The following is a 22,279-nucleotide window of genomic DNA, read 5'->3' as shown; positions in this document are numbered from 1 at the left end:
AGCAAAGGAACTAAGTATTAGTAAAGGTTCTTTTCTAAGACAGTGTTTTTTATAATAAATAAACGACAGCCCGCATTTTATCATTAAAACCAAATTTGTTGTCAAAAAAAAAGAAGCCGATAAAAAAAATATATGTAGTTTACATTTGGAAAAGTAGCACACTGTTTGAATGTAAGTTTAAGAAACTATTAGCTATGAAAACACAGAGCCACTATGTTGTATTTTTAATGATTGTTAAGCGTTTATAAGTAATTTAATAGTGTAATTAATATTAAGAGAATGAAATGTGTTTTTAAGCAATGAACATTTGATACAACAATACGGTTTGTATTGTTTATTGAACGACAAGAAATACGCTCAAAACGTTTGGTCCAAGGACCTGTTGTAGAAAAAAACCTTTTAGTTATAAACATTTTAGTTAGAAGTAATTTTATCTTGAAGCATTCTCAAAAGCTTTTAAATAATCCTTTAAATAAAAAACACTTAAACCTATAATATATGTAGCTTAACTTAATTTTATTTAACTAATTTTAATTTACTTTATTCTTTTTTACTATAATCTAATCTCCAAAAATTAGCAATTGTTAAGTATTATGTTTATAACTTAAACCTACTTAGTGAGATTAAAACTATTTTTCAGAAAGTATAAAAAGACTTTGACATATTTGAAAACATCAGTTTTGTTCATCTGTTTGTTATAAAAATAGATGTCAAAATAACTTAGAATCACCTAAGTTTTTTACTAAAAATACTAAAGTTCAATTACATGAAAATGTCAAAGCATTTAATCATACTCTAAAATATGAATAAATTTTTTGAATAAGTAAATAACTTCTATTTTTTTAATGAAAAATTTTTTGTTGAACTTGAACTTTATTTTTGAGTTTATTTATTAATATTTTAATTTTTTTTTTTCAGTTTTTCTGAACTTAAAAAATTCAATTTTTTAAAGAAGAATGAATAAGGCATTGGTAAGTAAATTTTAGTTTATATTTTTTTAGATTAATATAGTTTGTTTTTATACTTTTACTAACTTAAATACTAGTTTTTAACTTTTTCTAGATAAATTTAAAAGAATTGAATGACTCAAATCTAAATCACTTACTGCAGTTTTTTTTTTTTTTTATAATAATTAGTTCATAAACAGCTGCTAAAAACACCTGTATTAAGACTTTTATGTGTTCTTTTTATTTTCAGACTCTTGTATTTTTGGCACTCTGCTTCTCAAGTCTTGGTATGGCTGGAAGAAGAAGAGTGATGAAAGCATCTCAAAATTGGCCGAGAGAACCACTTTATATGAACTTCAGGTAGCTTCGCATAAATTTAAAGTTCCATCTAACTATACTATAATGACAATCATTTTTTCATGTAACTACAAAAAAAGGTTTTCCTTAAACTTCGAAGCCAAAAGAGGTCTTTAAGTGTTAAGTCAAAGTTTTTGTTTTTACTTTTTTACAACTAAACTTTTATTTTAAACAATTGAAACACGTTTCTTATGAGCCTTGTATTAAAGTGGTTACATAAAAGCATCCTAAATTTTTTTTTTATAATTTAGCTGAACTAATTTTATTTGGAGTCCTTTTTTTAAAGCTATAAAATTGTATTTAGCGAGAAAGCTGTTAAAACACTTACAAAAAATATTGCTTTATAACTTTTTTGCACCATTATAAACTGTTTGAAGTCAGTGTTTAGAAAATGATCGGGCATAAACTCTGTTGATGAACAATTTCATCTAAAAAATAAGAGCTAAATAAAACATTGAAAATGATTCTTAACAAGGAGAATTAATGATTCAAGTTTAAAATTATAAATTCAAGGACTGTAAGCTTTAGGTATCAAAACTAAACAACATTCTAAATTTTCAGAGATTTTTTGGATAACCACAAGTGCAAAGTTCAAACAAAAAAGAGACAACCCGTGGTAACACCCGGCCACTCCAAACCAAAAGCGCTCGCAGCGTGGGACATGTACACGGTCAGATGCGACGGTTTGGACGAAAACTTCCAGGCAGCCAAGTGCCGAAACCCAAAGTGCAACTTGGAAAACTTCAGCATAAGCAAGCCGGATTCCGTGCAAGTGAGATCGACTCCTATATTCACTTCGGAGTACTTCAGCGGAATGTCGCAACACACCACTGTTCTCGTGCCCAAGGGGTGCTACTGCAATGTTGCATAAAAAAAGTGCATGTGGTTGTTACTTTTACAATAGTGTGTTCTGTTCCTTTCTAAAACGTAATTGTTATTTCACAAGTGCATCACATTTTTGATTGATAATAAATATAATTAGTATTGAAGAGCTTTTGATTTATTTATTTATTAGTTTTTCAACTATTCATTACTTATCATTTAAATATGCTCGTTTTTAATAAGTTTAAGTAAAACTGCTCGTTTTTTGTATTTTATTAATTACGTATTCAGTACTTTATTTATTTCGGTAAAATATTTTCAAAATATATTTGAAGTTTTAATAATTAAATTATTTGATAGATTTAAAAGCTAGGGTTAGTAATGTTCAAATGGTCTAAAAATTATAAACCTTTAAAATTGTTTTGGACAGCAACTTGTAATGAAATTTGTGGATTTTACAGCATAGTGCTGCTATTAAAATGTGTATTGAACAAACTAAACAATAAATAGCAACGTTTAATATACTAAGCTGAAAGTACTTTTTATCTATTAAGTTAAGGAAATTGCAAACCCTGCTGCAACATATAATTCTTAAATAACTCTTAAATTATGAACAAATTTTAGGAAGTACCACCTACAATAAGTATCATTTTTATATCTGTTGCTATTACACTAGTAAGCAAAGTAGTAACTAATAAATTTAACATTTTTTATTTAGATAAGAAAATCTATGTTAAAATTTATATTTTTAAGTGGCAAATAAATTTTGTCGTTATTTAATAATAATTTCAAGTTAATGAATAAAATCAAACATTCAAGGTTTCAGAATAAAGAATTTAATTTTTAGATAATAGTTTATCAAGAAGAGAACAACAATAATCTAAATAAAATAATACCGATGAATAAAGGTATTTAATTTAATTTCATGTATAACAAATATATGTATTGAAATAGTAATCTATTAGCATAAAAATAAATTAGATAATTTAAAAATTATTAATTATAAGAAAATTAAATAAATTAAATAAAAGAAATAAGAAAAGTAAAAAAGTAACTGCAAAAATATTAAAAATAAAAAATAAAAAATTCAATGTGCAATCAACATCATCAAAACAATCAGTATTATGATGATTATGACGACGAGTCTCTGCATTGTGACGCCACTGGCGGAACTCTTTTCGTCTTTTATCTCGTTGTCAATGACAACCGGGCCCTTGTCTTCCTCGGTATCGACCAATTTGGCGCATTTCTCACAGTCCTGACCGCATATCTGGCAAACCGACATTTTCGAAACTTCCTCTGACAACTCGTAATTGCTCAAATGTATTCTTTCTGGTTGAATTGGGGAAGTAAATAATTACAAAAGTTGTGTTTATTTTCTATACTATTTTGATTACTTACAATGTCCTTATACGTATTAACTACTTTTAAAATAACTTAAATGTGTATAAATTTTAAATAAATTGAACCAAATCTGTTAAAAATTAAAAAGTAGAGTTAAACAAAACTAAGATTGACTGTAATTTTTTTATTACCTCGTATACTTTCTAAAAAGTATATAAAATAACCTAAGAAAAACAGAAAGGAAAAAATCTTAGATTCAAAACATGTTACTTGTACTTGCAGTAAATTATGTATAGTTGAATTTTCTAACCAGGTCTGTAATATTCATAAGCCCTTATCACTGATGGTTGAATGTCAGTAACTTTTTCATCTCTTACTATTTCCATATTAGAGCATAACTCCTTTTTTGTTAACTGTGAGTAATATGATGATCACTTACTATAAGCTTGGAAGTCAATAAGTTTTTATGAAACTTTATTAAATTTTAGCGCAGCTTTTTCGTATACATTTTTAACAGCTTGGTCTAAAAGTTTTAACAATTTGATTTATACTTAAAAGAGTATTGTTCTACTTTGAAATGTGTGAACACCATAAAAACACCTGTACACACATTTAAATATAGATTGTTTATTTATCATATGTAGTAGAAACTGCGCTAAAATTTAATGAAGAATATCAAACGAATTCAGATTAGGAAACAAAGATACTTAAACAAACTATTATTCAATTTAATTTCTATGTATAATGGAAAATTTTAGTTCATACTGACGTGACAAGTACACACTGTATAAACTACTGTTGAAAATAACAAGTACTAAAAATGTGTAACACACATGTCTGTGTACTAATACATACATGCACAAATTCTTACTTCGTCGTAGTAAAACACAATGGAGTTTTCGTGAAGCTCGACTTTTTTAGCAACCTTGTTATTTTCAATTTCATTATCAATTTGCACGGTGAATCCGTTGGGAAGTTCAACTTCGTAGATGAACATTCCAGTTGCTTCCTCGCCGGATTTCAACCTTCAACGTTAAATTTGCTCAGTTGCATTTATTTTCCAGGAACAGTGTTATTCAAGTAGCATGTGTGAACAAAAGTAGACATTTTTGATCTAAAATGCTATTTTCTTATAAAGTTACTTAACAGTGTGGTTTTAAAAAAATTAAAGCTTTAAAACGATTTTGTGTAAAAACTACTATATTAATGCTTCATACAAACTGTGCTTTTAAATGATAAAGTTCAAAAACAAACAAAAACAAAAATAATGACATTCATTACACAAGTCTTATGTACGTTTTTCGAAAAAGTTTTCTCAATTTTGCTGAATCTAATACTTTACCCATGCAAACCACAAGAAACTCAATTGTGAAACCCCTGAAAATAAAAAGAACCAACTTGCAGCAAAACGTCATGAGACTGTTGCCTCGCTGCTCCGACTTGACGACGTTCGTGCACGCAAACGGGGAATCCCCTCCAACCGATCTCTTGCGCCTCTCAGCGGCGACGTCTTCGGCGTGGTGACACTGGATCACTTGCGCCACCATCAGGCCGGTCCCTTCCACTCTCACTGCCAGCTCGCCGTTTTGCGCGGGAAACTTTGAAAATATTAAAGTGTACTTTGTTGCGCAATTAAAAAACTACGTGATGAGTAATTATAAATTAAGAAAAAATATATAGTTTTATTAGTTTTGCATAATAAATTTATTTTTAAAGGTCTATTGGTTTTATATGGATTTTGATAGAGATAATAACAACAAGTGTCCCACGTGAAATAACGTTTTCAATAAAAAGATTTGTTGTATCTCAGACTATCAAAAAAAAGATGAAGATCGTATTAATAATATTTAAAAATTTCTGTAAAGTTAAAAAAATGTTTTAAAAATACTCTATGATTATATGTTTAATTTATTGTTGATCTAAACAAAAGCTAAAAACTTGTTTTTGCAATTTTTAACAACCTCCTCATAATAAATTTTATTTCATACTTCTGTGATGATTTTTTATTTAAAATAAAATAACTTTGAGTTGTTTGATTATATTAGAATATAAGTCAAAGTACATTTTTTAAAAAGCAATCCAATTTAACTGTACAATACCATAAAAACAACTAAAAAACAACAATTTATTTAGTTTACATAAAAAACGTTTATTGTCGACAAACTTTAAGATGACGAATAACAACTGAATTTGTGTTGTCAATTTTTGCTGTTTGTTCATCTGTTCCATCTAGTGCAGCAAAAACGTCCAAGTCCTTTTCACTTTCGTAAACTAGTTCGGCAACCGCTGACATGGCCTGTATTGCCACAACTGTATCCTAGTTTTGTGTTGGTACATAAGTAATAATTTTTTAAGATAAAAGCTAGAAGTCATAAACTAGTTGATTAAAAAAATGTTTGCTAGTTGTTGTTATTATAAAGTCAAAATGATGATTTAGTATAAAGTGTTAATAAACAAAAAAAACGTGGAAATTTAGTATAATTTTCTTAGGTATCTCCATGTTATAAAAAGCTTAAACTAAACGCTCTCTAAAAAAAAACGTTTTATAGTACGGTTTGTATAACTTTTTTTTTAATTTATCATTTGGTAAGTAACATAATATAAAAATCTCTATATGCAAAAATTTTACAAAAAGTTTGGGACACAAGTACCGTGTTAGTTCGACTTAATTAACTTTTGACAGTTCGTTTTCCATTAAAATAGTTCATTACAACAGTTGTTGTGATATATAAACTTTTAAAGTAAAATTTAAAACTAACATGATAAATAATTATAAGCTAAGATGAAAACATGTTATATATTTTTTATTTTTGCTTTATAAAACTGTTATTTTTATTCTTAAGCATTTTAAAGTAAAAACCATAAACAGAAAACAAAAAAAAAAGAATTGACATCTACAATCCAGGGTATCCCAAAGTGGGCAACAACGACCGTCTATTTGGGGAAGATTTCTGCTATCAGGAGGCAATAACTGGAAATGGGCGAAAAAAAAGGAATCAATAAGTAAACGGTCATTATCTAATAGGGGGCAATTAGTTTTAAATGTCTATCAAGTGTGCGATTATGAAAATGAGTTCGGGAAACCCTGGTTTTTAATGATCCCTTTGAAAAGTATTCAGTTTAAACCGAACATAAACAATAGCTAGACAAAAACAAATGAGTAATTTCTGATCGCAATAAAATGCAAGCCATCTCATCTCTTGGATTTTAAATTTAGTAAAATTAAAGTTGCTAAAATATAGTTTTACAAAAATTACATCACAGATCAGGTTTACTAAACATCAAGATTTGAAACTTTTCAAGGCGTAGTTATTTTAAGAGCTAAAAAACCTGCATATATTTCATCAAACAAAATATTTCGAACTTGGGTGCTGTAATAGCCACCAATGCTGTTTCTCATCCCTGCCAATGTTCTCAAAACAGGGAAAGCCCCTGACAAATCATTTCTAAACACGTGTGTTAGCAGCCTGTAAGAAATCGACTCCGTAACAAATGCTGATGGTAACAAACCTAAAATCGTTATTATTAAAATCCAGTACATGCTAGTGAACCTATTGGAAAAAATAAAACTAAAAAGATAATAAAAACACCAAAGTTTTATGTCTTGGTGTATATTGATTTTTTTTTTACTTATCTATTGCTTAAAAACAGCTTCAAGAACTTGTTTCTATAATCTTAAATTAATAAAATACTATCTATTCAACGATTGTCACTTTAGCTGACACTGTTTCTGCTAAAAGGGTCTTCAGAGCTTTCTAAGCAACAATATAATATCAGGAAGCACAAAAACAGTTTTACTTTCTCATTACTTGATTTTATTATATATATTTGTGTGCTTCGTGTTATTTTATTATTATCTAAAAAGCTCTGAAGATCCTTTTAGGAGAAACAGTGTCAGCTAAAATGACAATCGTTAAACAAAAAACATTTTAATAGTTAAGCTCTTAATTCATACATTTTAGAACTTATGTAATCTTGAATTATAAAAAGGGCGCTAAAATTGAAGTTAAGTTTTTTAGTTTTATTATTGTTTTAAATAACTGTATAAACAGTTAATGCTAAATTGTACTGCATACATAGAAGAACAAGTGTTCTTATTATAAAATATGTACAGTTAAAGTTAAAAACTACTATCTGAAAAAAAACTACAAAAATATTTTAAAAAACACCCGTTATTTCTTTTTAGAAGTATTTTTATCCAATCTGTTATTTTATTACATACTTTATTTTTACCTAAATAGTATAAAACCAGCTTTTTTACAATTTAAAAAATATTTTAAACCGAATTTGACCAACAAAAAGTAACTATTGATTTTTAATAAAATTTAGCATAGGAATTAAAACTACTTAAAGCGTTAAATATTTTTCAATACAACATTTTATTAACCATCAATTTTAAAATCTTTCATCAAATCAAACGCTTGGTCTTTCATATCACTGTTACTAGTATGTAACGCATAAGTAACTAATGGTAACACATATATGTCTGTACTAATACTGTCTAAATTGGATTCCACATAACTCCTGGCTTTTTCTATAACTGTTTCCTGTATTAATATTTTAACTAAAAATTAAACTAGTTGTTTCTACAATAAAAGTGATAAAATAACTTTGCACAATGCGGACTATAATTTAGAAACTGTCACATTTTTGAACAGAAAACTCAAATTTTATGACTACTCACAACTAATCTTTAACGCTCAAGCTTACTTAAATACGCACACTCTTTTTCACTATAAATAAATGCAAAAGTAAACATATTTAACAAAACTCAATGAACTAACATCTATGTCGTGATCAAACTCATTTTCAGTCATCGATATCAATATATAAGCTGTCAGTGTTAATTTGCTGTTGACTCCGCCCTGTTTAAAATTGCTTACTGTATTTTGGGGTTTTACTTATCTATTCATTGGCAATTAACTAACACTACAGCATTTAAAAAAAGTTACAGAGTTAAATCTAAGCAAAGTTATTTTAAGAAAATACTTAAAAATCAAAGATAATGTTCATTAACAAATTTCTACAGTATAATGCTATGATAAGAAAATTTGAAATAGCTTAAACTTACAATACAGAATGTCACAAAATATACTTCAAAACAAAGTTGTAACATAGAAAGTACTTTTATAGTTGCATTTTAAGAATTTAAATCGGTTTAAAACCGAACCAATAAACGAAGCTAACAACCTGCATGGATTTGTGAATGACTCTGCCGGGGTCATTGAAACTGCCATCTTCGTTTTGATTGGCCGCAACGAAGCGGAACGCGTCCGTCACGTGACCTTTCAGCTGCAGCACCAGCTCGCTCCTGACCTGCGACGTGTAAACGAAGCATTTGGCCACGAACGCGGTCAACCATAGCGAGCCTGACTCGTCACGTGACCCGAACGCGCTGTAAGAACCGTCGTCTCGTTTGTAACTGCAATATGACGGCATAAAACATTTGAGCGGATGACTTAATAATGTAAATGATACTAGTCGTAATGAGCAAGCGATACAGCGAAAATTTATTAGCAAGACCACAAAACTGTTAGTAACTAGGAAGATCAAAATTATTTATAATGTGATAAACTAGACAGAGCCTAGGTTAATCGGGCCAGAAGTAAAAATACTTTCTGCTAACTTTTTACGTTATATAAAGTTTTTGCTAAAACAAAATATGTTTTCAAAAATAGTCCACACGAAACTTGAAAAACACACTTTACTTCAAACACATATCACATAACCTCATAAACACAACAACAAACTTGAGCTGGTTCTGGAATCCGGTGACGATGTGCTGGTACACCTTGGCGGAAGTCTCGCCGTCCAGCTGATCGGTGTGCTGGAGGTACAAGGCCACGAAGACGTCCGGAGCGAAGTTTATCATGTTCTGCTCCCCGCACCCCCGCGGCTCCCTGATCAGGTTGCCCAGGTTGTCCAGCGTGCTCGCCAGTATGTCGCCTGTTGTGACGTCATAACAATGTTAGGTATTTTTGATTGTTTAATAATTTTTATAATGGTGTTACGTATTTGTGATTGTTTAATAATGTTTAAAATGGTTATACCGTTTTTTGTAAGTGTCCAAGAAAAACGTGAGCTATTTCTTCAGACAGTAAATTAATAAATTTTTTAAAGAGCAAGTTTTATTAAAACAACTCAATTCTTTCTATTTGAATATGACGTTTTCACCTAAAAATTTGTTGTAAATTAAACGGAAGTACCTATGAAAAAAAAAACGTGGTTTTATCATAATACAAAAGACAGTGAAATTAATTTGTTTTATAATAATGTGTTTATAATGGTGTTACGTGCAATGTGTGAACTTTGTGTTGTCTAGGGACAACAGCTTAATTCTAAAGGAGAGATTGGCGTGTCTCGTTGTGTCAAAACGGAAGTTTAAGTTTTATTTTTGTTATCACTTTGTTGCAAACACTGAAACTTAACTTAAATAGTATGAAAACTCAACCTCAATATATGCAAGCTTTCATTGCTGACGTTACAACCATATTCGGTGACGAAAATAAAAAGATCAAAATTAGAAAGCTTTATATGCCAAGGTCTCAGAATGTAAAGTGTTTTAGTAGAAAACATTTAAAATAAAGTTACAGTTAGAATTAAAATATAAAGTGCTTTTAACTTAAAATAGCTAAAGGTGTATTTTTTAAAACAATTTGTTTTTCAAGTTATCTTAATATATAAATATTAAATACACATTGAAAAAATTTAAATAAAATAATATTAAAAATCTCACCATAGATCAATAACTGGAGCGATTTCGATTCAGGAACAAACCCTGTTTCGGGAAATTCAACCTGAAAAGTGTGATTTGATACATCTTCAGCGTCTAAAATAACTGATTCCGTATTGCACACTCTGATACCTCCCGGCTGAAAATACATACTTAATATTGTAACAATTTTTTAGTATGATAACAAAAAGTATCTTAAAATTGCAGGAAACTAATTTTGATTAAAAAAATACAAAGCTTGATGGCTCATTGGATTCAAACCGTTCTTTACAAAAGCAAGCTTTAATTTACTACAAAATTTCAAGGTTGAAACTAGTGATCTACCGGATCCGGATCTTTTTTTTTTTCAAAATGATATCCGGCCGGATCCGGATCTAATAAGTCAATATCTGGCCAATTATGAACCCGGATAATTAGATCCGGTAGAACACTAGCTGAAACAGTATTTCTAAAAGCGCGAAAGCCCTAACCTTCACGACGAGAGTGTTTCTGACGGCGTCCGCCTTCGAAGTTCCTTCAGCCACAACCTCGATATCAATATCGCCGTGTCTGAGCAGCCTGACGGGTATGGAGGCCGCCTGCGACTCCTGGCTTTTCACGTTCACCTCCCTGATGTTGCTGCTTCCCTCCCCCTCAACCTCTTCCACCACCTCGTAGTCCTCCGACTCCGCCAGCGTCACTCTCACCTGCGAGGGGAAATTACCTTTCAGCGAAGACTTTTTGAAACGCGCTGCTGCATTTTTGCTTGAAATTTAACGTTTTTGTTTAAGTTTTTTTTTGGCAACATTGCTAAAAACTCATAAAATCTGAAGTGAACGTTGTAAAATGAAAAAGTGAAAACCACAGATCTCACAGCGAACAGTACTCAAAGTAATTCGGTCAATAAAATATTTTTGTAAGTGACAAGTACTTTTGACATACTCAATAAACATTGGTAAAGTTAAAAGAGCATGAAATGAACATTTGACAAGCAAAAAAAAATTAAATAAGATGGATAAATAAACTTAGCTGCTTATAAGTGCATAATTACAAATTGATTTGAAGACAGGTAGTTGAACACGATAGCTTGAACAATTATAACTTCATTTCTTTTTACGTTTAATGGAAGATTCAGCGTTACAAAAAAATCTCTGAACAATGTGATCTGAAAATAATTAATTAGTTAAGTATTTTAATGACTTTTATTAAATACTACTATTTAAATGTATTACTAATATGCTTGTTTAAAAAAAAATACGTCGTGTCTGTGTTACAAATTATAAAATAATTAAAAGATTAATACATTTATTTCAACTACTTTACTACATTACCTTAAACTTATACCAATACATTAAAAAACAATAATGCTGATCCAAAATTCATAGCAACAAAACATGTAATTTACTTCTTTGTTTAACACTAGACTTTAAATCAAGCAATATATATATATATATATTATAACCAAGTTATTTTTATACCAAAACAAATGAAGTGATTTTTTAATTTAACTTTTTTTTTTTGAAAAAAAACTTTAATATAAAAAAAATTATCACTATTTAACAACAATCTTCCCGCAAAAAAAAAATCAAAACGAACCCTGGTCTCATCAGCAATTCCGAGCCCATTGACAGTGTCCAAGGCGAAACAGTTGATGTTGTAAGTTGTGACAGACGCGGGCGCGTTTTTGTAGTTGAAGGTGTACGTGTCGCTTTTTCTGTTGGTTTGCATGCTTACCGTTATCTTGTTTGGTTTTTGAGAAATACTAAAGTAATTAGTCTACATCAAGGGTGGGCAACCTACCAACTAGCTAAACTTATCCGGCCTAAGACTGATAATTTAGTTAAAAATTAACTGAGTCCTAATGAAAATGTACCTTAATTTTTTTTTTATGATTTGAATTTTATGTGAGCTGTGATGCAAATTTTAAGACTACTTTGTTTAAACTTAGTGGTTGAAAAGCATCGTTTTAAGTACAATTATACACAGCCAACAATAAGTTTTTGTTTAATAATCTCGCAAAAAAAATTTTTGCACATATTACCAACGGACAAAAGAAGTTACCCGCCGTGGGTTAACATAAATAAAAAATATTTAGGTCTTTATGGAACTAAAGAACAAACCTATCGGTAGAAGAATCATTTCAAAAAAAAAATTATTTGTTTTGATCAAATTAGGTCACTCGTTTTTCAACTTAAATTTTTCTGTTTATTTCAAAACTTCTTTATACTTAGAAACTTTATTTTAAAGATATTTAAGTTTTCAATTTTTTTTCAAAAACTGGAACCTAATACATAAAACTTATAGCAAGCTTTATGTCAATCAAAAAAAAACGAGTAACTAAAAACTGCTTCAGAACTTTTAGTAATTAAACTTTGACAAGCACGTAAGCATCAAAGTTGAAAAAAAAAACAGTTGAAAACTATTTGAGAAAATGTTTTGCGTACCCTGCGTTTAAGTCCAACCAAAGCCAAACTTCGGGAAAATTTTTACGAACTTCCGTTTCGGTTATTCCTCCGTCATCAGCTGCAGGAAGGGGCTGACCTCTAAGCATTGCTGCAAAGTGTTGAATTTTTGTTATGACGTCATAATTAGCGTTTAATGTTTCGAGAAAAAAAAGGCGTCCATCTGCAGAGTTTAATTTGAAAATTCTACAGCTTTTATAAAAAACATCAGTTCTCAACAGAACGTTTTCGGTTGCGTTCTGCCTGAAGATGCAACTTTTTGGCTCGTGAAAAATAAATAGTTCTGTTAGCAAACAAACATATTGGTATCCGGCAGCCCCAGAGAAACATTTTTTTTGTTAAAAAAAGCTATCTGAAGTAATGAATGGCGTTCGGTCGGACTTCAACACAAAGTACGGCATATATATAGATTAAGTTGTTTTTTAGTTTACTTTTGAAATCTGATTGCATTAGACCATAAGATCTTAATACTTTTTTATCAAAAGAATTCAAAATAAACTTGTTGCATTTAAATAAAACAATGAAAACGAAATAAAATTCAGGCATAAAAAGTCGAGCTTTGTTGAATATTATTCTTTTTTTGTCTGTTTTATTTCAGGTAAAAAGTTTACAGTTTAATAAGATCGCTTCAAGTTAATAAAGGATAACATGTCCCAAAAAGAACACAAAAACCGAATCATTCAAACAGAGGAACGACTTGGTATGCCCGTGTGTGAAATTTACCCGAGGTTGGCTTGGAAGTGGATCCACACGTCTAGATGGACGTTCCGGACTCTTCCCGTGAACTCCGTCACCGCTTTCTCATCTGTTGACGCTTCGGCCAGAATCATTACGAAATCGTCACCGTATTCGACAGCTTAACACGTAATAAATGTTTAGTGACTTTGAAACTCACTGTATTATTCAAACTTTGCCAATACACTCGCTTATATTTTGCAACTGAGTTTCGCACAAAAGTTGCATCGGAGGCAGAAGGCAAAGGTGACCAAATACAAAAGCTCAACTTAACAAACAGTTACAAGTACAAATCAAAAGCATGCAAAATTCAAAACTAACGAAAATCGTCCGGTCTTCTGGGGTAATTGGCGTCGGTGAGCACTATTAACCCGGCCTGATCGAACAGCTCGGACACCACTGTGGTGTCCCCGACGAAAAACCACCGCCAGAAACCTTGCAGCCCGTCCTCGGGTTGGGTGGGAGAGTAGGACTGCAGGTCTTCCACTATCTGTAAGTTTATAACCGCTAGTTGGCAGTCAGTAGCGTGGTGTTTAGCGGGGGTGCAGAAAAGATTACAAATATTTGAAAAACTGTTCAAATTTTATTAAGATTAAAGTACCACAGTCACAACGATCTTTTTTGTAGATTTTTTTTTGTTAACAATAACATTGACATGATATAGTAATACATATATTTTTTTTAGGTTAGTATCTGCTCAAATGATCCACCCCACGCGACGCCCCGGTTGGCACAACAACCACTTTTATAACTTAGCTATTTAAAGCTTAACAACAGTAAGTCGTCCGAATTTGAGCTGGGAGCCGTCTTAAGTTTTAAATAAAAAGTGGGAAGAACAAAACAAGTGGACTCGAAAAGGGGCGCGCCTAATCACGTTCAGTACAAAAAAAAAGTTTTAATAAAAAAATAATAAAACAGCTGTTAATTTACCGCATCAACGGTAATTTCGTTGTCGTTCTCCCGCAACAGAAGGGCCCTCTGATCGACTCCGTTGCACGCTACCAAAGTGTTCAAACCGTTGCTTTTCGTAAATATAATTTCCCCACTGCGTTCCTCATCGGGCTGCGACACTTCAACTGAAATCTGTTTTAATAATTTGTGACTTTTATGTTTGAAAGCTTCCTTCAAGAAGCTTGTTGAAACAGCAATGTGAGCGTTTAATAATTTTTTTTAACTTTACTTGGCAAAGACTTGTGTAAAAAAAAACACTCCTTATGTGCAAACTTGAAAATGAAGCAGCACAACAATATTTAAATGTAACAACAAATATGACATAACTGAAATTGAAAGACATGTTTTAAAAAATTCTTGTTTTAAACTCTAAATTGTAGGCACAGCTAAAAGCAAATATCACTTTTATTTATTCTCAAAGCATTTACGTTGTGGTCAAACTTCAACTAAACTAAACTTTCAAACAAGAAAACTATAAACATTAAACCTCATTTTTTAGGACAATTTCAACGTTTAAACTCTTGGAGTCGGCAACAACTTCCCCGTCATCACTGACATACGACACAACTATGGTCACCATCGGAACGTAAGAGTTGAACACCTCGAAGTTGACGGTCGCCGTGGTCACGTTGCCTTCCTTCGAGGTTTTAAAATCCACGATGTTTAATCGATGCGTTTCAATGACTCTTCCTCGCGACATGGTCTGTATGCGGGAAGTATAAAGCTTTACAAATCGACAACCGGAAGGTTTCGTTCGTGTACCAGACACTAGGACCAAGTGTTTTGGGCGCTTTATTTTTTGTTATAAACAACGTGTGACGCGGTTGTTAAAAAGCTGCAACAAAAATCGTTAACACAAGATGATTTCGCGGTGTGGTAGTTTTGTTGACGGAAAAAAAAAAGCTTAGATTGTGAAAGCTGAAACAACAGCTCGAGGGTATGCATTAGATAAATTTGCTCATAAAAATAAAAATATTTCAACAGGTTTTTGGCAGATAGATAAAAATAACCCGAGTTAAGTGGTCTTAAAACAAGCCGTTTTTTTTAATTCTTTGTGTACGTGATTTTTTCACTATGAGCAAACATGTATTGAAATTTTGCACTTTTATATATAGCTACATTTTAGTTTATTAAAAAAAAACGTAATCAGAGTAAAACTATTTTCTAATAACTTTTTTTTTTTTTCAGTAAAAACACTTTGAGAGCAATTTAAACAAGGGTTTTTGTACTTACAAAGTTGTCTATTATCTTAAACAAAAAGTAACAATTTAAGCAACAAAACGTACAATCCAGTCGAAATAAGGCAGCGGCTTGGTGAATGCGATTTGAAAGCTGTACAGGTTGCCCGGTGAAACGGTCTGATCTTTCGGCCCGGTCAGCTGCACGTAGCTGCCCGATGGGGATTCCAGAAACTCTGACGCCCAGTTCTGCTCCCCGGCCCCTGACACGTCCGCGCTGTACGCCTGAGATAAATTTCACAATTTACTATGAATAAAATTAATATAATTTGCTATAATCCCCCGTTTAGCAGTTCAATTAAAACAAACATCTGCAGAGAGTTCATAAATTTAGTTAGAAATTCAACAAAAACAACCCGTTATCAAAAGTATTCAAAAGGCATAATATGCGAATGAGCTACTAATTTACGGCTAGAAAAAATATTTTAAATGGATTTTTATTAAGCTTTGTTCCAATTGGTTAAAAGAGTTCTGCCAAAAAGCGAAAATGTTAGGTGTGTTACAAGCAATAGCAGTTGATATAGTTGCTTGTCGCGTAACTTCGAGTGTTGGTCACAGGTCAAAATAACCGTAGAAAATTTAAATTGGTATGAATGGGCTAATGAAAAATTTAATTTTTATGTCATTTTTAATTTAATGTATGTACTGTAGAGCTAAAGTCAACAGAAATTTTCAGTCGAAATTAATTGCTTAACATTAGAATTTTTACGCTATTTTTGAACTTAAAACAACATTGAAGTTTAAAAAATATTCTTTTTATGTATCTACCAATATAAAAACACATATGAAATATACCATCCGAGATTTTTTGAAAATTTTTAATTTTCACGGCACAAAAATTTAAGACAGCTTACTGAACTTCATGTTCAAAATAATCATCATCATTTTACTAAACTTTGTAAAAAAACAATGTAGTTAAAAAATCGACTAGTAGTTTAAAACCAGTAAAACAAACTAGTCCTCCAGCTAAAAACAATTCTTTTTAAATGGACCTCACCCTGAAAATAGCCCATTTTAGATTTTCATCTTCTCTTTGAAGCGGCAACTCAATTGTCACGATTCCTTGTTCATCTACCGGATATCTTGCTATTTGCTTATCACCATCATTCACAATTGAATACTGGCTTTCACTGTGTTTTAACATCAGTTAGATAATCTTGATGTGCACAATTTGCTAAACCCTTGTTAATTTCTTAATAGAAAATTTTTAGCTTAAATACTGATTTTTAAAAACCTTTTTTATGATACTATCAGTTAAAAGCCCTGTGTGCTTTTAAAAAAATTGTTTAGAATAAATTGAAATTACGAAAATGCTTTCTTAAACGAAAAATAGATTAAAAAACTAATCAGTCAGTTTTGAAATGTTAATTTGCTTTTTATTCATAAACTATAGTTGTTCAACTTTATTTGCTAATATGGTTTTGAAAGTCTTTAAATAAGAAACGAGATTTAAACTTAATACAGGTATAAAAATAAGACTAGCATGAAAATTAAAACAAGTTTTACATATATTTATCAAAAAATAAACTACTCTCAAAAAGATCAACAATTAAATGTAAAACCAACGCAAAATAGTATTCAAGAGTGACGCGATTTCTGGTTCTATCAGTTTCATCGAGTAATTTCCCGTCCTGCTCTGTCATTTTCAACTGTGAAAACAATATTTGTAAAAATTATGGCCGAAACGGTGCTAATACGATATTCAAGCTACTTGCGAAAACAGTTAATTTGAACTCAAATCGACTTTTTTTCTTAGAAAGCAATGTATAGCTAATGACTTTATCAGGGTTGCTTAATGTTTTTTGCAAATTTTCTCCAGGTTTTCAAAATTTCTTACAGGTTTAAAAATTTACACATTTTAGGGTTTATTTTTAGTTTAAAATAAGTTTAAGGTAAAAAACTGTGTAAAATAGTATAACAACATTGAAAATATATCTTACAGCATTTTAAACGAGTTTTTAAATAAAAAAGTTTTTGATTAATACAAAACATTTTATCTATACTATAGATTTTTTGTGTTATATCAAAATTTTCTTACTTAACATGTAAAAGTTGTTTAAAGTTCCAGGTTTTTTTTTATTTCTCAATTTCCAGATTTTTCCAGGTTTTTTAACAAAAATTGTCAAATTCTAGTTTTTTTCAGGACAGTAGGTTTTTGGCAACCCTGCTTTATACAAAGTGAATTTAACCGAAAACTGCTTTGAATCAAACATTACTAAAAAGACTGAACTTTTCTTCAAGAGTATAAACGCACACAAAAACAACGTACACAGCAAACTAGCTGAACTATCAATAAAAAGCAGCGATTCTTCACCTGGGGTCATTTCCCTTATTTTATGGGATAAATGTTCTCCTAATAAATATTTAAATAAGTGTTACAGAATAAGGATTCTATTTAAATTTGGTTTATGTAGCCTTAATTTTAGTAAAATTTCGGTAAAATTATGGCAATAGTAACAAACTTCAATATTTGTCAACTCAAATGCCTGAAAATTTCTGAGTTTCTAAAAGAAGCTCGATTATCAGTTTTTGAAGGTAAACTTGTTAATCACCTTCCATAAAAGGGTAATTTGTGAAAAAAAGTTTGAATATCACTGCTAAAAAGAGACCGCAGAAAACATTCCATACAAAATTAAGAGCACAACAAAACAAACATGAACGGTGTACAGCAGTCCAGGCTTGGCGGTCTTGGGCACGTGCAGCTGCTCCATTTTCACTTTGGAGGGGAAAACCCTGACGTAGGAAGTTTCGGTGGCCTGCAAGCCGGTGAACCTCTCGGTGACAGTCACCTCTACGATGAGCGACAGGTAGTAGGAGTCGGGCTCCCAGCCCAGCGACTCCAGCTGCGATCTTCTGAAGGTGAGCGACTGCGCGCCGGCGAAGGTCTGCAGAAAAACAACATGCTGTATGGGAGATGGGCGTGAAAAAAAAGTAAAAGTTTTTTCAAATCAACATTGAGGAGTGTTTTGAAAGTTTTTGAAAACTTGTACATGAGCTTAAGTTTAAAAGTCAATACAATTTCATTATTTGATTCTGTTCAAGTTGATTATTTTTATTCCTTGATTACAAAACAATTCAAAACAAAAGTTTCTTACAAAATAAAACATTTCTTAGTTTACTAATGTTTTAAAAAACTGATCTTGTTCATGAATTTACTCTAAAATCTTACATCTAGAATAGTTTTTCAATTGTTTTGTATTTAAACACTAAGCATATCATATCTCAAAACCTTTAAAAACGAGTGCTGAGAATAAACTACTTAAGCTAAAACTTTAACTACATACAATGAGACTAACATTAAATTCTTGGCTAATATACTGACTTTCTGTTCCATCCATTCTATCATAAGAAACATATGTATAACCAAAACGCAATTTCAAAACTGCTTTACCCTTTACTGGCTTTCCATAAGTATATCTGTTGTATATAGTTAAAATAACTTTTACAAATAGATTTAAATAGTTGTATGTGTGTATAAAAATAATATATAAATAAAACTAAATTGTTTACTCATATAACTAAATTTATCAAGTTAATTTTTATATCCAAATTTAAAGCTCTTTAAAAATAACGTGACTCAAGAAAGCTCAACTTAATATTCATTTCGAAATTAATAAATTTTTTATAGGTAAACGACTAAAGTATCAGAAATGGACTAGCTTGAAAATTAAGAATATTAATACTAAAACTGCACAAGAAAATACTTTTTAGTCAAAAAATATTTACTTGCTTTTTTAGTTTGACCCGTTCCTAGGAAAACCATTAAACTAGCTAAACGGTGTCCTTTATTTACTTATATTACTGTAAACTATGTAAAGCGGTGAAAATTGTCTTACAGCAAAAAAAAACTCTACTAAATTATACCAACTTGTAAAAAAAATTGGACTTATACCACCATGGTCTTTTAATGCAATATATTTACTTAATTAACTCTTAAAAAAGTGACTTTTGAAAAGTATTTAATTAAAAATATAATCAACACTGAAATCAAACATCTTTCTACTTTGATTGCTACTGAGCTAAAACTTACTATTGAAAAAATTGAAGCTAATTACACTTTATGTAAGCTAATAACTTAAAAAAAAAAGCTTTGAGAAATATATATTAGTTGAAGAACTAACCTAGCATTAAACTTTATCAAAATGTAATCGGATCCTTTGTGCAAGTACGAGGGTGCTTGAATGTTGACACTGAACTTGGGGAGATTGTAATTTTGCAGTTCAAATGTAGCTTCTTTTTTGTAACCCTGTTGGTATATTCACAGTTTTTTTCTTAAAATACTACTTTTAGGTAGATGAACAGTAAAAACTAAACTTTTTAGTCGTTACATATCAAAGACTTTTTTATTCATATAAATTTACTTTGACTTACAATAAACAATTTAACAAGTTTTTCCTATGTTTGGGCTGTCAAACCAATAAAAGTAACTCAGTTTACCTAATGTATTAAGAGTAAAAGTTTCTACAAAAATTTAAAGGTTTAAGCATACTTTTCTAAATTTAACTTATTTAAAGCATATGAACAAACTGAACCTTAACTAAACAAAAACAAAGTTATATTTTTGTTTTAAATATTTAATTTTCACAAAAAAAAATCTTACTGATACTTCATCTTGAACAGAAATGGTCCATTCTCCATGGAGAGCAGTGTGCGAAGTTTGCAGTATTCCACTGTAAACTCCGGTGTTCAAACTCTGACCAGCTTCCAACATTACCACGAAGTTGTCTGAATTTCGGACTTCCACTTTCACTGTGGTGGTTGAAGGCAGCAGGTCCTCATCAAGAACTACTGCTCTAAACTGAACTGTGGAAACACATACATGACAAAAATAATTGTTTAGTTGTTTCAGTTTAAATTGGTGATATACTGGAAACTTTTTCAAAATGTTACCTGACCTGATCCATAAAACTAAATTTTTTTAAACTATTTATGCCTCATTAGATTCTAAGAAATTGTTGGCAAAAGTCTAACAGAGCAAATTCCTGGACTTTCATGTGCCATGAAGCAAACATAAATTGGCATAAATTTTTGATCATATCACTTGGTTCATCAGACCACAAGCCTTTATTAAACTGAGACCCTGGTTTTGTTTTATTTTTTTTTTAGAAACTTGTTAAGGCCATAGGGGGGGTCCGACATTTTTTTTTACAAAAATTAACTTTGGCTTTTATATGAAAGCTTAAAATACAAACTACAAGCCTGTTTTTATAGAATTCAAAAATATCATTTAACTTTTGAGATATTTTATTTTTTGTAAACAGTTTCCGATGCAAACGTATGGACCGCAGGTTTTTTGGGGTCAATTTTCTCGGAAATTTAAAAATTCACTAAAAATCTATCTTCTCCTTCATTTTTCAAGCAATCTTCTTCAAATTTTCAGGAAATGTTCCTTTTAATATTTTGAAGAATCCTAATGTTGGAATTTTTGAAATTTTGAAAAATAAAACTTTTATCCACAAAAAAATAAAAAAAAGGGTAGTTTTTTGACAATATTTTTTTTTTACTCAAAATTAAAAAAATTCCTACAATAGATCTCTTTAAAGTTTAATGATACATATTCTGTAAAAATTTCAGAAAGATTACTCAAAAAATGAAGGAGGAGATAGATTTTTAGTGAAATAGTCTTTTTTCGCATTTTTAGTTTTTGCCTTCCATAAGGAACCTATTGAATGCCCTTTCTTTGATCGCTTATATCTCAAAAGTTACTTTGAGTTTTTTTAAGCGGTTAAAAGTGTCTGATAGCTCAGATTAAATTCTACAAAATAAGATCAAGTTGTAAAAAACAAAGTGGACCCCCCCTATGGCCTTAATCAGTTGCAACTAGAGAAACTATTTGTATAATATATTGTTTAATACTTGAAACATTATTAGCTAATTCATATTTAATGCAAAACAAATAAATAAAACACTCTCAAGTTTTTTTTCCTCTGTGATAGTTTATACGTATTACACTACTTTTTGTCAGAACTTAATAGTAGAACAAATTTAAAATTATGAAAAGTTTTTAAAGAAAAACACAAAAAGTTAAAACTAACAAAGTAATAACCACAATAAATAATCAGTGTAAAGTAATAAATAATTAAACTCAATTACTACTAACGGATAAAAAATAGTTAATTTAACTAAATAAAGACACTTTGTAATCAAATTCCTTCTGTTAATACAGTTCTGGTTTCTCCAAAAATATAGAGATAGCCTCCAACTTCACGAGATCAAACACACTATTGCAATGATGGATTATTCTAAATCTGGATATGTCATATTTCCTAGCACAATCTCTATTATTTATTAGATGTTCTGCAGCTGAAGATCTTTTTGCTGCGTTTTTTGTTGCTATTGTCTTAATTTCAGGTTCTTGTTCAATGAATTTCAATACACAAGCAGGTAGATGTTCTTTTATCCTGGTTTTTAAGTGCCTAGAGGTCTGACCGATATAGCTCTTTTCGCAAGAGCAATTAAACTTGTACACTATACAACTTTTGTCTTGGTCAGGTATCGGGTCCTTCAACTGAACTTTTAATAAAGATTTTGAAAGAAACATAACTCTTGGAAGCACTTGATTGTAAGATGTTTTTGTTAAGTCTTTTACTTTGCTCTCAAATACTCGTGATTTTTCTCCAATATAAGGTAGTTTTAAAATTGCTTGGAACTTCTCCGGTCCAAATAGCCTTGGTTGATTTATGTTATTGTGGTGTGATTTTATCACCCTCT

The 22,279-nt window shown here is 30.6% G+C and overlaps 2 protein-coding genes across 2 annotated transcripts; both read right to left on the bottom strand.

Annotated features, from left to right (window-relative positions):
* Positions 1-3,213: 3,213 nt before the first annotated feature.
* Positions 3,214-6,870, bottom strand: LOC145833560 (CD109 antigen-like). Its single transcript, XM_082940728.1, has 6 exons — positions 6,835-6,870; positions 5,635-5,787; positions 4,869-5,068; positions 4,342-4,495; positions 3,781-3,883; positions 3,214-3,458 (listed from the first exon to the last, which is right to left on the bottom strand). The coding sequence occupies exons 1-6, from the start codon at positions 6,868-6,870 to the stop codon at positions 3,214-3,216; spliced, it is 891 nt and encodes a 296-aa protein (XP_082796854.1).
* On the bottom strand, positions 5,651-20,793 carry LOC145833559 (CD109 antigen-like). Its single transcript, XM_082940727.1, has 19 exons — positions 20,169-20,793; positions 19,690-19,814; positions 18,865-18,985; positions 18,223-18,471; positions 17,135-17,217; positions 16,566-16,698; positions 15,617-15,793; positions 14,818-15,033; positions 14,310-14,462; positions 13,701-13,869; positions 13,368-13,500; positions 11,779-11,896; positions 11,234-11,347; positions 10,674-10,889; positions 10,207-10,342; positions 9,221-9,416; positions 8,661-8,892; positions 6,835-6,980; positions 5,651-5,787 (listed from the first exon to the last, which is right to left on the bottom strand). The coding sequence occupies exons 1-18, from the start codon at positions 20,277-20,279 to the stop codon at positions 6,930-6,932; spliced, it is 2,733 nt and encodes a 910-aa protein (XP_082796853.1). The 5' UTR covers positions 20,280-20,793; the 3' UTR covers positions 5,651-5,787; positions 6,835-6,929.
* Between the last annotated feature and the right edge of the window lie 1,486 nt (positions 20,794-22,279).

Source organism: Thalia democratica, chromosome 4 (genome assembly GCF_965202585.1).
Source record: "Thalia democratica chromosome 4, ktThaDemo2.hap1.1, whole genome shotgun sequence".
In the NCBI taxonomy this organism is placed as follows: domain Eukaryota; kingdom Metazoa; phylum Chordata; class Thaliacea; order Salpida; family Salpidae; genus Thalia; species Thalia democratica.
This window is presented reverse-complemented; position numbering and strand designations above follow the sequence as displayed.